We start from the raw sequence: 21,345 nt of genomic DNA, 5'->3' as shown, positions 1-21,345 counted from the left end.
TTAAGAAAAGCAAGGGACAAAACTGAAATGAAAAATGGCAAATTGTAAACTAGTCTCCCACATTTTTTGAGAAATCTCTCGTCCTTTATAGTTTTAACATAAAACAGTAAGTATCTAGATCTCTTATATAGTGAATTTGATCTCAGATAGCGATTCTTGTTATTTTTCTATGCAAGGTGGTAGCCCTAATTATGTGCACATGATTCTTGGGTGTGAAAATTAAATAAGATAAATGAATTACATTTTTCCTACAATAGAATATAAAAGCCTAAACAATTGCCAAAGTAAAAAATTAGTCAAAAAGTTGAGTTCATTATGCTTATTACTACAAACTCGAAAAATAATTGAAGAAACTTCTCAATTTTTCCCCTTAAACTACATTGTGTACCATAAATGTATGACATATTTTAGATAAAAGGCCACCTTTTTTTTTGGGTCAAATTTTTAAACTTGAAAAGATACAGAATTTTCCAAGAGAAAAGACTGATGAAAAAAAATGAAAAGAAAAGCAAATATTCCAAGAATCGTACTTTACCAAGCTGTGGAGCTTGGTGCGGTGGATTCCGGAAGAAGCATGTTATGGATTGAATTATTGAAATGTTGAATTTTATAGATTTATCAGAAAGAATGAAAAAATTGGGGAAAGAATGAGAGAGAGAGATAAGAGAGAGAGAAAAGAGCACGAGAGAGAAAAAGGAAAAGAAATCAATTCTGATTCATAACTGTCTGATTGCTACACAGAGTGGGTCCCATTTATTGTTGTAAGCTAACTACCGTAACTAATTAAGCAGATGGCCAAAACGTTGCCGTTCCACTTAACAATTGCCCTAATCTCCTAAACGGTGCCGTTTTGCTAACTAATTCCCTCAATTCTGTAAACGGTGCCGTTCCACTAATGTTTATTCCTATCTTCTATCCTAACAATCCCTTTCCCTTGCGATTTGACTTGTCCTCAAGTCTGCAAAAATCTGGAAATTGTTGCTCTATGAAAGCTTTATCTTCCCAGGATGCTTCATCAAAGCTGAGGTGATTCCATGTGATCAGGAGTTGTATCACAGGCTGTCCATCTCGTAAAATGGCCTGCTCTTAAGAATCATTTCTGGCTTAAGGGAGTTAGATCATGCTCATCCCATTCTGGTAATGTTGTAGACATTTGCTGTAGAGTTCCTATCTTCCTTTTAAGTAAGGATACATGAAATTTCGGATGCATTCTGGTCCCTGCAGGGAGTTTCAGTCTATAAGCTACCTTTCCAAAATTTTTCTTCAACCTGAAAAAACCATAATACTTAGCAGAAAGCTTTAAGCACTTCCTCACTAATACAGACTGTTGTCTATTAGGTTATAATTTTAAGAATACCCAGTCCCCTACCACAAATTCCTGCTCCGTCCTATGCTTATCAGCAAAATGTTTCATCTTATTTTGAGTTTTGGATAAGTGCTCCTTGATGCTAGTGGTGATTCTGGCCCTTTCCCGCAATATCTGAGTTGCAGTAGGTATCACTGAGTCCTGGTATGGTCCCAAAGGGAGAGGTGTTGGTTTATAGCCAAACAAGGCTTCAAATGGTGAAAGCTCCAAGTTGGTGTGGTATGCAGAATTGTACCACCATTCTGCAGTAGGTATCCATTTGCTCCACTGAGATGGAAACTCACAAGTCATGCACCTCAGATAGGATTCCAAACACTGATTGAGCCTCTCACTCTGGCCATCTGTTTGAGGATGGTATGAAGAAGAGTACTTAAGTTGAACTCCCATTAGTTTGAACAATTCCTTCCAGAAACAACTAGTGAACACGCTATCCCTGTCAGTGATAATAGATTCTGGCAAACCATGCAACCTGGAAACATTGTCTAGGAAAACTTGTGCAACCTGCCTTGCTGTGAAGGGATGTGTTAATAGCAAGAAAGGTCCAAATTTAGTGAACCTGTCTATTACAACCAGTATGGCATCATAGCCCTGAGATTTGGGAAGTTTCTCAATAAAGTTCATAGAAATGTAGGACCAAGCTTGTTGAGAAATTGGAATGGGTTGAGGTAAGCCAGGATATGGAAGATGTTCAGACTTGTTTTGTTGGCACACATCACACTCTTGGACGTAGGCAATAACATTCTTCTTGAGCTCTGGCCAGTAAAACAAGGATTTAATCCTGTGCCAGCAGTTATTCTGTCTAGAGTGTCCTCCCATTGCAGAGTCATGTAAAGCTGAGACCAGTTTGTTTCTGATGCCATTTCCTACCCCTACATACATTTTCCCTTGGTATCTGAGTACTCCATCTGTTAGGGTGTAAGATAGTTGAGATGTGGAGTCTAACAATAATTGAGATATGATCTCTTGACATTGAGGGTCACTTTCATAACTCTTCATCAGTTTCTCCATCCAGCTTGGTTTAACAGCGAATAAAGCCAAACAGGAACTAGTGTTGCTGTCCACTGTGATATCCTTTCCTTATCTCCTTGAGAGTGCATCTGCAACCAGATTTTCAACACCTTTCTTATATTGGATTTCGTAGTCCAGTCCTAATAATTTGGTTAGCCACTTGTGCTGTAGAGTAGTATTCAGTTTCTGATCCAGTAGATACTTTAGTGATTGGTGATCTGTCCTGATGATGAAGTGATGTCCTACCAAATAATGCTTCCACTTAGTGACAGTCATAACTAATGCAAGGAGTTTCTTCTCATACACAGATAGTCCAAGGTTCATGGGGGAGAGTGCTTTGCTCAGGAACACAATAGGGTGGCCTTCTTGCATCAACACAGCCCTTAAACCTCCCCCACTGGCATCAGTCTCAATGATGAAAAGCTTACTGAAGTCTGGCAGTTTAAGGACTGGTGCAGTGACCATCAGTTTCTTCAATTTCTCAAAAGAGTTCTGAGCATCTTCATTCCATGTGAAGTTATCTTTTTTCAAGAGTTCAGTCAGAGATTTACATATTTGCTCATAACATTGTATGAACCTCCTATAGCATCCTGTCAATAGAGTTGTTAAACGAATCGAGTTGTTCGTTAGCTCGGTTCGTTTCGGTTCGTTCGTGTTCGTGAAAGGCTCGTTCGAAATTTTAAACGAACCGAGTTCGAACGAATTTTTTTGTTCGATTAATAATCGAGCGAACACGAACATGTTCGCGAGTTTTAACGAACGTTCGCGAGCATGCTAAACGAACGTTCGCGAACACGAGTATGTTCGCGAGTTTTAACGAACGTTCGTGAACATAGACATAATTGTCATTTGACAAATTTTAGCGTTAATTTTATGACTGGACTTTTATATTTGGAGGGCAAATTTTTTTGTTTTATTTGTTGTTTTTATGTTAATGTTAGTTATATAGTTAATGAATAATAGAATTTAGTCACTTAGTACTTTAATTATTTTTAAGAATAATTAATAATTTGCATGGCATATTTAAAGCATAAAATAATTTGGATTCGAGCATTTCGAACATGTTCGCGAACGGCTCATTTATGTTAAACTAGCCGAACACGAACTCGAATTCGAACACGAATTTTACTTAACGAACCGAACACGAACACAAGTTTGGAGTTCGAAAATTAACGAACGAACACGAACGTTGTTCGAACTGCTTAACGAACAGAGCTCAAACATGAGATATTCGGTTCGATTCGGTTCGTTTACAGCTCTACCTGTCAACCCCAAAAAATTCCTCAATTCCTTCACAGTCTGTGGTACAGGCTACTTCAAGATACAGTCAATCTTGTATACTGATACTCTTCTCAGAGATAGTGTGTCTCAAATAATCTACTATTTTCTGAGCAAAAGAACATTTAGATTTTTTTGCAGATAACTGGTTTTGCCTTAGAATATCAAGCACTATTTTCAGATGCTGAACATGTGACTCCAATGTAGGGCTACTTCAAGATACAGTCAATCTTGGATTGATCCATACTGATACTCTTCTCAGAGATAGTGTGTCTCAAATAATCTACTATTTTCTGAGCAAAAGAACATTTAGATTTTTTTTTGCAGATAACTGGTTTTGCCTTAGAATATCAAGCACTATTTTCAGATGCTGAACATGTGACTCTAATGTAGGACTATAAACTAGTATATCATCAAAGAATACCAAGACAAATTTTCTCAAATATGGTTGGAATACCTGGTTCATCAAAGATTGAAAGGTGGCTGATGCATTAGTAAGGCCAAATGACATCACTAGGAACTCATAATGGCTGCAATGAGTTTGGAATGCTGTTTTGTGAGTATCCTGAGCCTTGACTTGAATCTGGTGATACCCTGCTTTCATATCCAACTTTGACTTGAACATAGCTCCTGCCAACTCATCCAGTAGCTCTTCCACATGTGGTATTGGATATTTGCCTTTAATAGTCATCTCATTCAGTTTTCTATAATCCACACAAAACCTCCAAGTGCCTTTTTTTTTTTGACTAGCAGGACTGTGGATGCAAATGGATTGGTGCTGTATATAACTATTCCATTCTTTAACATTTCTGTAACATGTCTCTTTATTTCCCCCTTTTGAGAGTGGGGATAACGGTATGGTTTGAACTTGACTGGTTGAGACCCTGGTTTCAAAGTAATCTCATGATCAATGCTCCTTTTTGGAGGTAAGGAATCAGATGTCTTGAAGACATCAGCATATTCACTGAGGATATTTTCCACTTTCCTGGGCATGGCATTCTTATTTCCATCCTTATTCTCCTTCCATTCCATGGCTGTACACACCTGTCTTTTATACTCAATGAAATACCTCAAATCCTTCCCTCTGATCAGATCCAAATCACAGTTCTCAACTTATTCTTGTAGGTGTACTGTCTATCCTTGGTTGAATAGGGAGATTTTTAACTGATGGAAATCAAATGTGATTGGGCTGAAGTGCACCATCCAATCCACTCCCAATATGATGTCCCATCCTCCCAACTCCATTACCTTGAGATCAAACTTGAACTTGTATTGATTAACTTCCCACATCACACTTGGACAGATTGCATTATTAGTAACACAGACGCCATTTTCCATGATTATAGAAAAGGGGTTGGAGACCATCTGGTACTTGATATCCAGGCCAATGACTAATTCACTGCTGATATAGCTATATGAGCTGCCAGTATCCACTAGGATTAACACCTCTTCCCCACCAGCTTCCCTGTCAGTGTGATAGTCTTCCTTTTCAAGGCCTCTGACAAGGCATGAAGGGACATTTCTATTACTTGGCTAGGGTTTCCAGTTTGATCATCCTGTTCCCCTAATGATCTTCGAACATTGAGTCATCTTTCTCTTCATAGATCAGAAAGTTTAAGTGTCCTAATTTACATTGGTGTTCAGGTCCATACTTTTCCCCACACTTAAAGCACAGGCCATGGTTTCTTCTGTATTGAATTTCTTGAGGTGAAATTCTTTTAGAATCTGGACAGTCAATCTGTACGTTTTTGAATTTGGCGTCCTTAAAATTCCCAGTTGAAGGTATCTTATATGTGTTGGTGTTGGCTGCCACTGGAGCAGTGCCTTTGGTTATGCCAAACTTACTCTCTGCAACATTCTTGTGGCCTTCTCTAACTCCTCTCGACTGGACTTTAATGTTGTGCTCTTGCCACAGAGAGATCTCAAAGGCTTCTGACAGTGTAGCAGGTCTTAGCATCTTCACCATAGGCTTAATTTCTTCTTTCAATCTACTGATGAAACTGAAAATAAAATAGCTCTCATCAAGATTCTTGTTCTTGACCAACATTAGTGGTTTCAATTCTTCAAACCTCTCTTGGTACCCTTCCACACTTCCTTCCTGTTATAGTTTGTTGAATTCCTCAACTATATTCTTATAGCCATTATCATTAAATCTTTTACACAGAATTTTTTCAAACTCTTCCCAGGTCAGCCTAGGCTTCTCAATCCTTACCCCTTGGAACCACCTGTCCGCCTTTCCATCAAGATACATCTCTACGATAGCTACTTTTTGCTCATCCGGAACTTGATATTTAATGAAATATTTGTTACATTTTCTCAGCCAATCTCTCGGATTTTCTCCTGAAAACAGTTGTAAATCAATTGTTGGAGGATTTGGCACTTGAATTTTACCTTCCTTCCTCAAAGCTCTTGTAATTTTTGCTTCTGGATACAATATAGATTAAGGAGGGGGAGTCAGTAACAGTGGTGGTGTTTGTTCTGTTCTTCCCCTAACTTCTTCATCCGGCAGTTTCTTCTTCGCACAAGTCACATTCAGCATTAGTGAGCTGAATTTTTGTTCTTAAAATTTGCCAAATTTCTGTTCCATTCCAGTTATCAGGCTTTCCATGCACTTATTGCTTTCGTCCAGCTCTCGACGAATCTCCCCTCTGAGCTGCTGCTATGAAGATTGCAAAGATTGAAGATTCTCCATGATTTCCTGTAGTTTAGTCTCCTGTTTCCTCACTTGTTCTTCCAATATCTTGAATCTGGTGCTTTCTGCCATGATTTAACTGATTTGTCCAAGGATTCTGCTAGCTCCGATGCCAATTTGTTATGGATTGAATTATTGAAATGTTGAATTTTACAAATTTATCAAAAAAAATGGAAAAATTGAGGAAAGAATGAGAGAGAGAGATAAGAGAGAGAAAAGAGCACGAGAGAGAAAAGGGAAAAGAATTAATTCTGATTTATAACTGTCTGATTATTACAGAGAATGGGCCCTATTTATTATTGTAAGCTAACTACCGTAACTAACTAAGCAGATGGCCAAAACGTTGCCGTTCTACTTAACAATTGCCCCAATCTCCTAGACGGTGCCGTTCCGCTAACTAATTCCCCCAATTCTGTAAACGGTGCCGTTCCACTAATGTTTATTTCTATCTTCCATCCTGACAAAGCACTATATAAGTGAATGAACCAGCATGCGTTGGTCCGCCGCCGCAGCAGCAGAAGCCAACTACCAACGGAGGAGCATCTCGGCTATCATTATCGGTGGCCATCCTCCTCCATCACCAGCCACCGCGGCTATAGTGTGACCCAAAACAGTAATAAATACTAGTAATATTAACGTTCTATTTCTAAGTTCTAACCACTCTTGGTCTAAAGATTGATGCTGCTATGGCCACTGAAAAGCACCACCTCATGATTTTGTTTCTTGTTGCCGACAAACACATTCCCCTCATACAAGTTTGAAACAAGGAAAAAAGAAAAGATTTCCCTGGCAACAAGAATTCTTCAAAGAAACCACTAAAAGATGGGGGAGAGTTCAATGTATAAAGAATATGTGGCAGGTATGTGGGCAGGCGTTGCAACTGTCATTGTTGGTCATCCTTTTGACACTGTCAAGGTATGCGTTTAACCTTTTTTCTTTTTCTTTGTGCCATTAATATTTTCCTTGTTATTGGGAACTTTGATGTTTACTAGCTACTTTATGTAAAAATTTCTGAATGTAGAATGACTATATTTGACTTGGGCTTTTACTTTTGTGAGCTTAAGTTTATCTATCTTTCAGCTTTCTCGTTTGCATTGTACTGAAATGGGCTGTCAAATTTTACTGATATGAAATGTAATATATACTACATGGAAACAACTGGCTTGCCCCATTTGCGCTCGCAGATTGGGAGTTCGATTCTTGGTAGGTTAGAATAGAGTAGGTTAGTCTGGCTGCCTTTGCTGCTGTTTTAAAAGAAATGCATAGACATAGCAAAGGGAGAAAAAGATGCGGACTGGAGGGTAATTTTCAGTCTGGGGTGTGATGCCACTAAACTTGGAAGCAGGCTTTGAGTATCTAAGAAGCCTTAGCACAGGTTGAAATGAAGTGGAATAAAATGATTATGCAATTGGAAGAAATGCTAACTCTAGACATCACAACATAATAATACCAGATACTATTCATTTTATTCTTGATTTCTTTGGCTACGTATTTCACCAATTTTGTGCTGCTGATCTGTGCTCATAAGATAGAAGATTTTAGACAATGAACAGAAAAAATAAGTATGTGCATAAATACCCAAGTCATACCATGAAAAGTTCTCTTCTCCAAACTTTGTTTTTCTGTTGCCTTTTGTGGGACCAGGATCACTGCTTTTCTAGTGTCATATAATTGGCTGTAGATGACGCAAGTAAATAAAACATAGCCTGGTTAAGAACTCATCCACAGCCTCAACTTGTGTACTCACAGTCAGAAAGAAGTAGACTTGACGTGTTCATTTCTACTATGCATCTCTTCACACTGTTTGTTTTGCGCATCCTTTGTTCATCACTTACTTCTTAGTTTCCCTCAGAAGACCAGCCAGTAGTTTCACCCTCATCTATTGATGATAGTTAGAGCTGGTAGAACGTGTTGACATTTAAAATACCTGCTTTTCAATTTGAAATTCACTCATCTGATTCAGTATTCTTCTCCATAGCTGTAATGTACATCGATATGATGCCAAAAATGTGGGACTTAATTTGTGTTTTGTTTTCTTGTCTAAGATATCTAGAAGCTTCACCTTCAACCATCTTGATTTCTGAGATCCTCTTTTTATTGGACTTGGGTTGTCCTTGGACATATGGGTTGGAATGAATGAATTGATGTTAGATTTATTTGTTTCTGGAAGTGGAAGATTTTTGTTTATTATTTTAGACAAGAATGGTGTTTCAGTAATCACAGTGTTAATTATCAACTGCAGAAGTGGGTTGATGAGTCAGGTGAATTATATTTGGTGCTCTTGTTTCTCAATGACTGTCCATTGCTCATCAGGTCAAGCTCCAAAAGCACAATACAGCAGCTAACGGGATAAAGTACAAGAATGGCCTGCATTGTACTGCTAGAATACTGAAGACTGAAGGAGTATGCCTCTTTACTGCTTGGATTCCAACGATAGCCCTTGTGTCTCTTGTGCTTGCATGTTCTTCTAGAATACTAAGACTTAAGTGTGATGCCTCTCTACTTCTTTATTACCTAACCTTACCTTTGTGTTTCCTGTGAGTGTAAAGAATTAAGTAGCATCTACTTGTGTTTTCCTACTTAATTACATCCCCACTTATAGAGGGCCAGTCTTAGTCTGGTCATGATCTGACAAGGTGGTAAAGGTGAACCAGGTGATCTAAATTTGATATTTTTGATCTGCCACCATGTCTGTCCTCATGAAGCAGCCAAATGTATTGCTCTTGACTTTATGAGCAATATTTGTCCTGTAATCTAAGAAAAGCTAAATTTTGACTTCTTTGTCGGCATTTGGCTTTTGGATGTGGCACAGACACATGAACATAATCCCATTGTACATGTCTACTTTAGGGGAATTTCCATTGAAGTTTAATGCATGAGATTTAAATGGATAGTCCCAAGAACTAATTGGTAATAACATTAAGAAGTTCATTAATTTATTAACTAAGAGTACCATGATGTCTAAGTAAATAAAATAAGATTTTTAACTTTGTTTTCCTAATTTAATTTCTCATGTTTTTCTGGAAAGTGATGCATTGTCTACTGTAACTGATGAGCCATCGTTGTCCCCAACCTTGTCCATCGGTTCTTCTGCTTATATACATGTTATCTGTCCACTTTTAGGCTATGAAGGTATTGGCAGAGGACCAATGACAGACTGCATCTTGTTTGCCTGTATGAATTGTTTTTGTGTTATTTCCAGACGATCAGCCAGAGGCTGGATTTCTCGTCATTAGGAATGTGTTTCTTTTTGTTCAACAGCATGAGTAAACAATGTTATATAATCTCAACAATTTTGAATGAAAAAATTCAACTTGCTTACTCAAACAATTTCTTATGTCTTTGTCCTTTTGGCCTCAAATGCTGTTCACATAGCCAAATTGTTGTCAGATGCTCTCTCTCTCTCTCTCTGTGCTTGTGGACCTTGAGTTATTTCAAATTTTGTATCCCACTATAAAACAAGTTAAAGAAATTATTACTTCTGAATTGGCTAGGAATAACTATCCTTGAATTTTGTCTGCTTGCGATCAAAGGTGAAACTGCATCCTTCACGTATTAACTTTACTTCTTGCACTTGTTGTAAAAAATGATAAAATGGGTTTGATCAAAATCTTTTTTGCCATCTTTTGTAACCTTTACTATAGGTTTTGTTATACCACATGTCTGTTACTGTTTTACGATGATCAACCATTTAAGTAACAATTCCTGTTCTTGTCTGTCGTTTATTCTTGTCTTAGTTGAAACACATCCTGGTGTGCAATATACTCGTTTCAATGTATTATCATATCGACCTTTTCCTTCTCCCCCACATGTTTTTCTTGGTTTTCAGTGATTAATTTTTGTAAAAATGCCAACACAAAATACGACCAATTTCATTCAGGTAAAATTCTGATCGAATTTCTTCATTCAATATAAATTGAGAAAATGGCTCTTCGCAATTTATGAGCCACAATTGGATCTCTGGTAAATTGGATGACTGAAATGGCAGAAAGAAATAAGATTTTGGTGTTTTAAAAGGTTTGAAGTTCATTAGTTGATGAAGATGGATCAAACTAACGTGAACAAGAAGTCTCATAAAGCACAATGTACTTTGACCTTATTTCAGTGTACTAAGTAAGGTCCCTTTATTCTTTTTGGAGGTGAGGTCCGAAGGATGCATCTTAGTTCCATGCTTGTTGCCTCCAATTCTTCTTTTCTTTTCTCTTCTTGGTATTTTCCTGCAGATTACTGATTTATTTTTATTTGATAGGTTCAAGGTCTCTATCGAGGTGCAACGTCTTCTTTTCTGGGAATGGCTTTTGAAAGTTCACTTGCTTTTGGCATTTACTCTCAAACAAAACAGCTCCTGCAGGTCTGTTTGACTATAATGGATGAAATTCTTGTTTTTGCCCCTTTTGAGCATAAACCTTCAAGATTGTTTGAGAAAGATGCTATGAGCTCCTGTCACATCATCTGCTTATTGTAAGTTTCCTTCTGACCTCATTGTTTGTATTGGAAAGGGCGGATTTCATAGTGATAAGCCGCAGCCTCAGGCGATTATTCCTGCTGGAGCTTTTGCTGGATCTATTATTAGTTCTATACTCTGTCCAACGGAGCTTGTGAAGGCAAGTGAATCAGATAGTTAATTATGACTAGCTGCATTAACCTGGTGCAATAATTTTGTTGACATTGAGATTCTCCAGTGTAGGATGCAAGTTCAAGGCACAGATTCCTTGATCTCATATTCCAGTAGATACAATAGTCCTCTTGACTGTGCCATTAAAACAGTAAAAGCTGAGGGGGTGAGAAACTGCTTGCTCAGTTTTTAGTTAAGTTATCTAATATACTTGCAAGCTGACATGTTGAATCTCCAGCCTACAGGCATTTTTCGGGGAGGATACACAACCTTGCTTAGAGAATCGTTGGGTAATGCATCTTTCTTTACCACTTATGAATATGTTCGCTACTACATGCACTTGCAACTGAAAGATGCTTCCCCTCATCAGACCCACTTGATTGATGTGGGAATCGGGATAATGAGTGGTGGTCTTGGTGGTATAGCAGTAAGTATCTAAATCACTTTGCTACTTTGTGTATTCCTTGGGACAGATGAATATATTTGACATGATTAAATATAATTTCTTTTGCTTCTTTCCCATTTTGTATATGGACACTCTATAATCAACCTGTTCCTAAATCCGTTTCTCCTCACTTAATTCTTTGCAGTGCTGGTGTGTTGTCCTTCCTTTTGATGTTGCAAAAACCATTATACAGACTACCCCTGATAAAATCTCTACAAGAAATCCATTTCAGGTCTTAACCTCGGTATGTTTTGCTGTTCTCTAGAACTTTTAGTATGTGATTCAATAATGTGGGAAATTTGCATTTGATTGTCTAAATATACGATAGATAGATGACTTTTGTAACTTCAGTTGCACTGCCTTGTGGTGGCATGGTTAATTTTGCTTGGCTAATAAAAGAGTAAGGGCATTTTTTACATATGTTTGCTACGTCATTGTAGATTTACAGGAGATCCGGGCTTAGAGGATGCTATGCGGGACTGGGTCCTACTGTGGTAAGGGCATTTCCTGCTAATGCTGCTGCAATTGTCACATGGGAGCTAGCTGTGAAAATGCTGGGGATCAAGCGTGATTAGACCTGGGTATTGGTTTCCTGTACTCAACTTTGTAGGCATCACTGTGGGAGTTGTTCAACTGGGCCTCGTTCCAATAATAATAATTATTAGATCTGAAAGCTCTATGCCAATCTTCTGAGATGACCAGCATTACACTTGTCATGTACAAACTGCACAGCTGATAAATGCTTCTGGCATAAGTTTCTCAATTGTTTTCCTTCAAGCACTTTAATTCTCTGTCATGGAGAGATGGAAGAATGTTGTGCTGATTGGTCTGGAACAGAGCTTTTCTCAAGCTTGTTGGTCTGAGTTTCGTGAGCTTAGGAATAGAGAATCTAATGCTGCATGATCATCATTATCGTGTCCCTCACAGAATTCAGTTGTACTAATGGTTTATCTTTGACCTGAAATGCTTGATTGACTTCATTGATTTCCTACTGCTAGTTATTCAAAGAGTATTATGATGTTGTTACATCAGTAAACTCAGTTGTCAATTGTGTACATGCTTTGACACTGGATCATACATGATCATTTTTTTCATGTTATACTACTTGCAAAGAAATTATACCTTGTAATTTTACATCTTCTGGATGATTTTTTTTTTTTTTTTGTACTCATTCTATAAAAAGCTTAAATTGTAAAGGAACTTGAATTCTGACACTGTTTGTTCATATGCCTCTGTTACTGCACTAACATTTGGAAATAACAAAGTCAATACTGGCTGAGGAGTAATTGAACTTTCAATTGTTTGTTTCTGATATCGGAGTGTTGCAACTTTTCATTTCGATATTATGGGGGATGATTCTGAAATTTGAATCACATGTGCTTCAACAACCACCCGGTGAAGCAGGTTATGAAAGGATACGAGATTCCATCAAATTGGAGATCCATTTTGTAGGCTGTCACTTGTTTTCCAATCGATTTTCTAAGGTCATTGGTTTGGCAATCTTATGCGGCAGTATATTGAGCTGCAGTTTTTTTGCCAATTGATCGCATCAATTTTGATCTCAAAATTTTTACTAAATTGCCAGGTTATGTACCTGCAAAATGAAAGGATTCCTACATTATGCAGGCCTTCTGTTGTCATTGGACGAAACATAGGATAGATTTTTGGAGTGCCTGCAGGGGTTGCCTTTGCTTTGGTGTGTTTCTTTAAAGAGCTCAAAAGCCGGCAAGGGAACCAATCCAGGATCTGCAAGTTGGGCCAGATTTCTGATAGATTACATACGCTACTGTCCTCGTTGCTTGGGTCTTTTGGTAGCTTACATGTATTAACCGCAACTGGTTTCTTTCTTTCTGGCGGAGCTGTTGAGGTCGATCTTTCATCAACAGTTGTTCCATGAGAGTAGTTGCAGAAGAACATGGTATCCGAGGAGAAACCAGAGTACACTTTTGGATTTATGCACACAAATCTTATTGTCAACGCTACTAATCTAACAGTCCAGGGATTGACAGAAGAGAGAGAGCATACAAATGATGAGGGTAATGATCTTCAATTTGTCAAAACGGTTGTATCGTCTTCAGTCTTCGGTTGAGTGACCGTTCACTGTGCTTTACCCTTCTCCACGGGAGTCGTAAGAGCTTTTGCGGCGACGTTCATTGTGGCCTGCCAGGCGTCTGCGACAACTCCTCTTAGCTTCGTCAAACTCTGATAAATCATGAAACCTGTAGGACAACACAGAGACATATGTAAAAGGTTTAGCATAAGCGGGAGGATACCTTCCTTCATGAATCAGATGATTTCTAGGTTTCTGCATGAGATAGAAAGTGAAACGCACTCAGCTTTATGAATCAATCGACACAAATTGAGAAGTAAAAAGTTGACTTTTTGCGCGTAACTAGTGTTTCCCTCTGAGTAAGGACTGAAAGGCACTGAAGAAAGATTAATCAAGATACTCGAAGATACCATGCTAGTGCATTCTGTTGTCCCTTTGAATGCAACTATCGGTAATTCCAGAGCATGTATTATGCATCATTTTGTGCATTGTACTCGGAGGGTTATATTTTAGTTAAAGCTCGATTTGTGCGCGTCATCCTTGCATGGGGGCCATGCTAATCTTCTCTGTATCATTCCAATTTTATCCGGTGTCCCCTAAGGGACAATGCAAGTGTCAGCTTGTTAGAGTTCAAACTAAGTGAAATGATTTTGTTGTTTGAATCAATCCGGAGCCTGCAATCGTGGGTTCGCTTTAAATTTTCTTATGGCACACAGCATGATACCACACTAAACAGAGGCTCATACAAATGCTTGAACTCTCTAGACACGGAGGGCGACAAATCAATATTATGCAGGCTTTTATGACACCAGTTTTCTGATTTTAGCATTTAATGTTTTTTCTTTTGTTTCATAGCTAAGCTATGGTTGTCATATTCTAGCTCATTTTAATTACAAAGAGTACTGGTGTCACTGAAATGAGCAAGAATCCGGGTGTAAGTAAACCAAGTCTTTTTCTGGCTCAACTACAATCTGCAAAACTCTGGCTCATTTCGGAGCATGTCAAATCCAAGTGTAGTTATGCAGATCGATTGTTCTTTGTTTCTCAAATGAAACAGTGCTTCATAATCATCGAGGCTTTCTAACTCTTTGCCACTGAATGAACAGTTTCAATGGTTCCCAGGTTAATGTTGAGTAATAATGACACAGCAGAATCTCTAAAGAAGTATGCAAAAATCAGACAGACAGATTAATCCGAGTGGGAATTCCTCACCAAGGAGCAAAGCGCTTAAAGATGGACAGAAAGTAAACTAGCATTTCTGTGAGGAAATGAAGGTATCCCAACCTGCTGCATTGCTGACAGAAGCGTTGCCTGACTCCGGCAACGAGGACAATTGGGGCCTTGGAGTGATGCTCACAGACCTTGTGGCGACGATGATATGGCTTGGAATCCTTCATATCAGCAGAGCAGTCATCAACTTGACAAGAAGGTTGGATTGGCCCTGATATGCCGGTGGCCTTTTCTCCGGAGAGGGTCAATGCTCTTCTCTTCTTACTCTCCTCCCCAACATCTTCATCATCATCTCCATCCTCCTCCGCCGCCACCTGTTTCATGCTCCTCTTCCCTTCTGCTTTGCTTGCTTCCATTCCTTTGAGAAAGGTAAGCTGGGGGAAAATGGTCTAGCGACAAAGCAGAAGAGCAGAGGGTGAAGAAAGTGAAAAGAGAAAGAGTGGGAGACGAGAGCAAGAGCATGTGAGGACCACAATCTCCATGTCTATTTCCCCTGGTTGAGGGTAGGATCCTGAGACAAGGATAATTTGTTGGGTAGTTGTATATACATCAAGAGATGTAAAATACAGACAGGCTACCAGGTACTATAAGTACTTAACTTTCCCCTTAAAACTTGCAACTTATAATGTGACTACTAAAGTTTATAGTAAAATTTATATTTTGGTAACATGACAATCAGCATCTCAGAAAAAAAAAGTTCACCAGATCTATTTATGATTCTCTAGTTGGCATTAATTTTTAAGACCCTTTTAGGAGTACAATTTACCGCATGTAAACAAATTTAGAATAATGATATGTGGCTGTTTTCTCAGGAGGGGTGCTGCTTTCTGCCCTTCGTCAAGCAGTCATTGCATCTGGCAAATCTCTCACCAACCATTTGACATGGTTGTGAGGTGATGGTAAGTATGATTTGCCTTCATTTTCAATTATTCTGATCAATCGTAATAAGGTGTGGACACCCTAATTATATATATATATATATATATATATATATGTATGTATATATTGGCTCTGTTAAATCGAGCAACAATGCTTTAGCAAAATGCTACTACCTAGAAAGTTCATCTGTTATTCTTCCCTAAAGCTGAAGTAACTTGGAGGAAAGTGAAGTTCTAGACAAACCCATAAATATGTAGAAAAGGACACTTACTAACTACCTGCATCCCTTGGCGATTGCACCAACATAGTAGTGCTGAACTTGAATAGCTTTTCGCCTTCTTCGTGCAAGTAGTTTTCAGCAATTATATTGAATTCTACGTCTAGAATAAATTAAAAAAGAAGGGTTTTGTACATAATTTGTGTGTAAATTGAGTTTCTGATGGAGAATTAAAAAGGTTTGATTATCTGCAAGTTGTCATGAATGATGAACACGGGCTAATAGTGCTTTGCCACGCCTAGATGCTCCTGTCCTCGTTGATGTGTCCCTGCACAACTTGGTTTCTTTCGGTCCGAATTTTTTCTACCCTTAGATTTAGAGCAGCCAATTGATTTGCTGCAAAGTGCCCGCCGAACTTTGCGAGTGATACGGCTACATCAATTATCATGTAGGGTGGATATTAAATCAAATCAGCTCCTTGGTCCACTTATGTACTATGGGAGCTCTTTGATTAATGAACTCACAGGTTAGTCATCTTTTATTTGTTGGAAGTTAGTAATTCGGGTTGCTACCATTGAAACACGACATTACATTTTAGGGAAGAGATTAAAATTTTTTTATTGCAAAAGGGGGTTGAAGAAGCCCATTTTTGTTGGAGCTGTTTGGTTGCAAACAACAGGTAACATGTAGGGGCGTAACGGACGTAATCAAGTTGAGCACCTTAGTATTTAAATTTATTTGATTATTAATTTTAATGAATTTAAAATTTTATTCAAATTTGACTTGTTTATTTATCGAACTGAACTTGAACGAACATTTTATCGAATTTCAAAGATATCGAACATAAAATACTATTCAAATTTGATCTGATAAGTCGGCGAATCAAGTTCAAATGAACTTTTATCAAGTTGAACTCGATTTAAGTATCTAGTAATTTGGTTAATCTTTCAACCCTAATATGATAATTTGGCCTAAGCAACGTAGTTTTCTACATGTGCGATGCAAATTTTATTAAATGCCTGAAATAAATATTAGTTCCTTTAGAAGCTGCATTACTAATTGCTATGGTTTTTTGCTTCATGGTGCCTTAAGTTGGAGTTACAAAACTTTAGTTTCTCCGCTTACACAAGTTTAATTCAATTGATAAAGATGAACCATTTTTTTATAAAAATGTTGTGTGTTTGAATTCCGTTATTGATATGAGAGTTGTGTTGATGAATAATCTATAAAAATCCTTGTAAATAGCCTATGATCCTATGGACAAGCTTTGATTTGTGGTGGTGATAGGAATCGAACCCACCTAAACTTTCATTTTACAAAAAAAAAAAAAAAAAAAAAAAATCTTATCTTAGGTAGAAGAATGATTGCATTGAATTAGTCAATTGCACACCTCTATGGCATTACACCCGTACACTGACCTAATTCAATTTTCATACCATGTTTACAGATGCCTTCCCTAATAGGACCGCGGGCAAAATTTTGGCTCATAAAAGGATTTACAGTGATTAAAAAACTAATGATTAAACAACACGTATTATTAAATAGTTTGAGGGCCACTTTTGCCATTTGCTCATTTTTGGACAGGATTACCACCGGCAAATTGTTCTTACCCGGATTCATCCCTAATGTGCTGATGATGTTGGGTAGATTTTTGGATGTGATTTTTACCCTTTTGATAGAGTTTCAATGGATGTTCTGTGATAGTTTACAAAGAAATGGAATCAGCATAGCGTAGCCTATGACCCAAATTGCTAGTTCAAATTCAAAGGTGTTAGAAGTCCGTGATCACTTTTCAGAAAGCCCATTATTTTGGTGTCACAATTTTATGTGGGGCTTTAGAGCTATGTTTTCAGAACCGGACCGGATAGCGACTCGGCCGAGGTCAGGGGTCAGGGGTCAATGGGTTCGACCGGGGGTCGATAGGGGTCGAACCGGATGACGTCATAAATAAAAATTATTTAAAAATTAAAATATTATATATATAATATCTAATAATATATTGATATTAATAAAGGCATATTCATATATATTTGATGTTTCAAATATATTTAACAAGAAAATACAAAGAAATTAGAACAATCAAGTAGCAATTTATATTATTTAATAAATATTAACAAGTTTAGAATTAAAATTATGAATTTAATTGAAAAATAACATCAAATTTTAGGACAATATTTATAAAGTATCAAATATTTGAGCTATATCAATAAGTTTTAACAATTTAGGGGGTCAAAACATAATATTAAAAAGTTTGAATTTTTTTAAAAAAAAATTACTGTTGAACCGGAAAAACCGGTTTTTTCCCGGTCAAACCCGGTCAAACCCGGTTTTTGACCGGCTTTGACCGGATTTTAAATTTCCGGTTTTCTAATGTGACTCGGACCGGCTACCTGGCCGGTTTCCGGTTCGACCGGTTCGACCGGCCGGTCCGGTCCGAGTCTGAAAACAGAGCTTTAGAGCCGGGTATGATTTTCATGAGCTTGAACTTGAACCATTAGCCAGGTAACCCTGATTTCTCTAATTACTGGTGTCCCTCATTCGAGTTTGAAGCTTCCTTTGAACCGGAAAAGGAAAAAAGAGAAAAAGAAATTGTCACCAAAATAATGAGTAGATTGCTTAAGCAATTGGATTTGGATCTTGGAGGACCACAGATTAAGATCAGGATTCGAGCCGATAGGTTGGCCCCATGGTTTGCTTTCATGTGGCTTAATTATGAACTTTGTACCATTTTTTTCTTTTTCTTTTTTTTTTTTTTTTAAAAAGAGAATCAATAATGATTTTTCACTTATTTCTTAGATGCCTCGAACTTATAATCTCTATCGATTATAGGTGAAGCATTTTACTTATACTAGGCTGTCATGAATTTTGTACCATCATTTCTCACAAGGTGGAGTACTACTAAGATAATTTGAAGTTGACTAGATTTGTTTAACATTAACTGGAGTAACTAATGGACGGCATCTCATTACTTCGACTTTCCAGTACACAAATCATCTATCAAGATGAGAAAATGGAATTGCAAATTAATAATGTTATTTTGATTTTACAAACGAAGATGAAAGTTAAACTTGAAAGAAGAATTATTTACGTAGTAAGAGTTTTTTCTTTTCTTTTTTTTTTGAGGAAAGAAGAATTTTGAAACCCCTAACAAAGGATGATTTTTTTTTTTTTTTAAATTTGAGGGGTAGTGAATAGTGACATACACTTATCATTACATTTAAAATGTGGAGAAAAGAGTGATTTTCAGAGTTTGAATCTTGTAGTTAAATATGAATTAAAAAATTAAACTAGTTTGGTGATAAACTCTGAATTTAAGTGACTCAAATTAGGGGTGGACGCGGTTCGGGTACCCGTCCTATTCACCATTTGACTGATCCGACCCGCACCTTGTGGGTCAACTATTTTTCGACTCTTACCCGCCCCGCATATCAACGGGTACCCTATAATCGGGTACCCGCTGAGATAGGGTCGGGTCAGCGGGTACCCGCCCCTTATTTATCATTTAATTTTTTTAAAAAAAAATAATTTATACCAATTTAATTTTATATTTTACACATTCATCTAAAATTTAATAAATTTTTTTATAAAAAAGGTTTCCCACTAAGAAACAAGCATGTGAAGAGAATATAAGATAAAGGAAAAAAATTAAAAGAATTCAAAATCAATAAAAGTTTGAAATAAGTAGCACAATTTTTAATATATATGTTCCACATTAATTAAACTTTTTTCTATAAAATATAAGATCATGGCCTCTATAAATGAATCTTGTAAATAAACTATAGCCTCTCATATTTGTTCAATAAAATTACTTATTTAGTTCTAACTTATTATTTTATAGTGTGTGTATAAAATATATATATATATATATATATGCGGGGTGGATCGGGTACCCGCAGGTTTTTAATTATGTGACATTAACCTGCCGCGCATCTTAGCGGGTACCCTATCCTCTTTTGACCCGATCAAATAATAAAAATCGAATATCCTAATTTTCGGATCGAATATGATGGGTTTTCGGGTTAGCGGATAATTTTGCTCACCCCTAGCTCAAGCATATAATCAGATTGCCACTGAACTAGCTCGTGATACAAAAAATGGCTAATCTTTCTGAACCTCTATGAAACTCTACTCCGAATTTTGTCAACCAAATTGTGTCGGACGATTTCCAGCAATCTCATCAATAAAACCCTCAGTTTTTCTTATATAAAAAAAAAGATTAACACTGATCTACATTACCAAAAAGGAAAAAAAAAAAGGACAAACCTAGCTTGTATATATAAGTATTATTGATTTTCTTGGTTTTGATGATTCTTGTGGCACTTAAGTTTGATCGGTTAACCACCGGTGAGGGTCTATGACATAACTTGCACTGAACCATGAGTTGATCCTCCCATGTAGTTTTGGTTTGGTGTTTGGTAGCACAGAGTGAGAGAGACTGGAGGTGATACTAGGTATGATACCATTAGAATGAATGTTAATTGGTAGAGTTATAAATCAGGTTTTAGTCAACAAGAAGCATTTACATTGTTAACATGAATTAATTAGCTAATCGTAGAAAGGAAGGGGTGATTAGCTATAAATATTATATTGAAGATCAAATTTAAACAACACACTAGCAATTTGGTAGTAAATTTATCTACATACTAATAAAGCTATTCTCTTGTGAGCTGATTTAATCCTTAATAGCTTTGTTTAATATTAATTTCAGACTCGCTTGAGCATTATACTTTCTCTAGTTGGCACCTTGGCTCTTTAGGTTTATAATATCATTTTTTTTGGCAAAAATAAATAATAGTATGAGTGGATTAACGAGCAAATGGCCAAACGCTGCGAAGATGGCGGTGAGGATTTCGTGTAATTCTCTGGACGTTGTTATGTCCCATTTTACAGTCACGACGCATTCTTGACAGCCTACAAGAAAGTGACCCTTCTAATTAATCACTACCACTATCACTAATTGCGCAAGCAATTATATCATTAGTTACATTACTGCTTATAAAATTCATTAGTTAATAGTGTTTATCGTTCTATGAATATCGATCTTTTGAAACATTAATTCTACGAAAACAAAAGGCTTAGTCCCAAAATGTCTCACTGTAACGTTATTTCAATAGCTAATTGTTCGGTAATCACGAAGCATACAAGTTGGCCTCTCTACATTATATATATATATAAAAAATAAATTTATACATCAAATATAACTTTTTGGCTCTGAAATTATATTTTGTTTTACAGAGAATTAATATATTAATAGGGGGTAAAGTCTCGTGAATGACAAAAGTAGATGCCAAAAACAACTTATATATATATATTTTTTAAGAGAAATAAAAGGAAACAAAAAGGTAAACTAAAAAAGTAAAACTAAAAGGAACATTCCCAGCTAAAATTTTAATATTTCCATCAAGCAATATTTTGAAAAAAAAAAAAAGAAGCTACAAGCTATTTTTGGCATGTAGCTTAATCATTAAAAATTCTTTGTAAAATTAAAAAAAAAAAATTTGGAGTCAAAAGGTTAAATTTGGGATACAGATTTTGGTATACAAATTTGGTCTTTTGACATCAAAA

General features: G+C 36.9%; 2 protein-coding genes and 1 non-coding gene across 3 annotated transcripts; 1 reads left to right on the top strand and 2 right to left on the bottom strand.

Annotated features, from left to right (window-relative positions):
• The first annotated feature begins 6,833 nt into the window (after nucleotides 1–6,833).
• LOC113726041 (mitochondrial arginine transporter BAC1) lies at nucleotides 6,834–12,538 on the top strand. Its single transcript, XM_027249510.2, has 8 exons — nucleotides 6,834–7,259; nucleotides 8,658–8,747; nucleotides 10,594–10,695; nucleotides 10,844–10,948; nucleotides 11,027–11,125; nucleotides 11,198–11,386; nucleotides 11,550–11,648; nucleotides 11,845–12,538. Exons 1-8 carry the CDS (start codon nucleotides 7,167–7,169, stop codon nucleotides 11,977–11,979), a joined length of 912 nt encoding a protein of 303 aa, XP_027105311.1. The 5' UTR covers nucleotides 6,834–7,166; the 3' UTR covers nucleotides 11,980–12,538.
• Nucleotides 12,539–13,325: 787 nt separating this feature from the next.
• On the bottom strand, nucleotides 13,326–15,244 carry LOC113726042 (squamosa promoter-binding protein 1). The gene is made up of 2 exons (XM_027249512.2): nucleotides 14,739–15,244; nucleotides 13,326–13,623 (listed from the first exon to the last, which is right to left on the bottom strand). The coding sequence occupies exons 1-2, from the start codon at nucleotides 15,038–15,040 to the stop codon at nucleotides 13,512–13,514; spliced, it is 414 nt and encodes a 137-aa protein (XP_027105313.1). The 5' UTR covers nucleotides 15,041–15,244; the 3' UTR covers nucleotides 13,326–13,511.
• Nucleotides 13,957–14,059, bottom strand: LOC113728319 (U6 spliceosomal RNA). The gene has a single exon (XR_003458047.1). It is a non-coding gene; the product is annotated as a U6 spliceosomal RNA (small nuclear RNA).
• Nucleotides 15,245–21,345: the final 6,101 nt, after the last annotated feature.

Source organism: Coffea arabica, chromosome 2c, assembly GCF_036785885.1.
Source record: "Coffea arabica cultivar ET-39 chromosome 2c, Coffea Arabica ET-39 HiFi, whole genome shotgun sequence".
Classification (NCBI taxonomy): Eukaryota; Viridiplantae; Streptophyta; class Magnoliopsida; order Gentianales; family Rubiaceae; genus Coffea; species Coffea arabica.
Note: the sequence above shows the minus strand (reverse complement) of the source record. Positions and strands in the feature narration are given on the sequence as shown.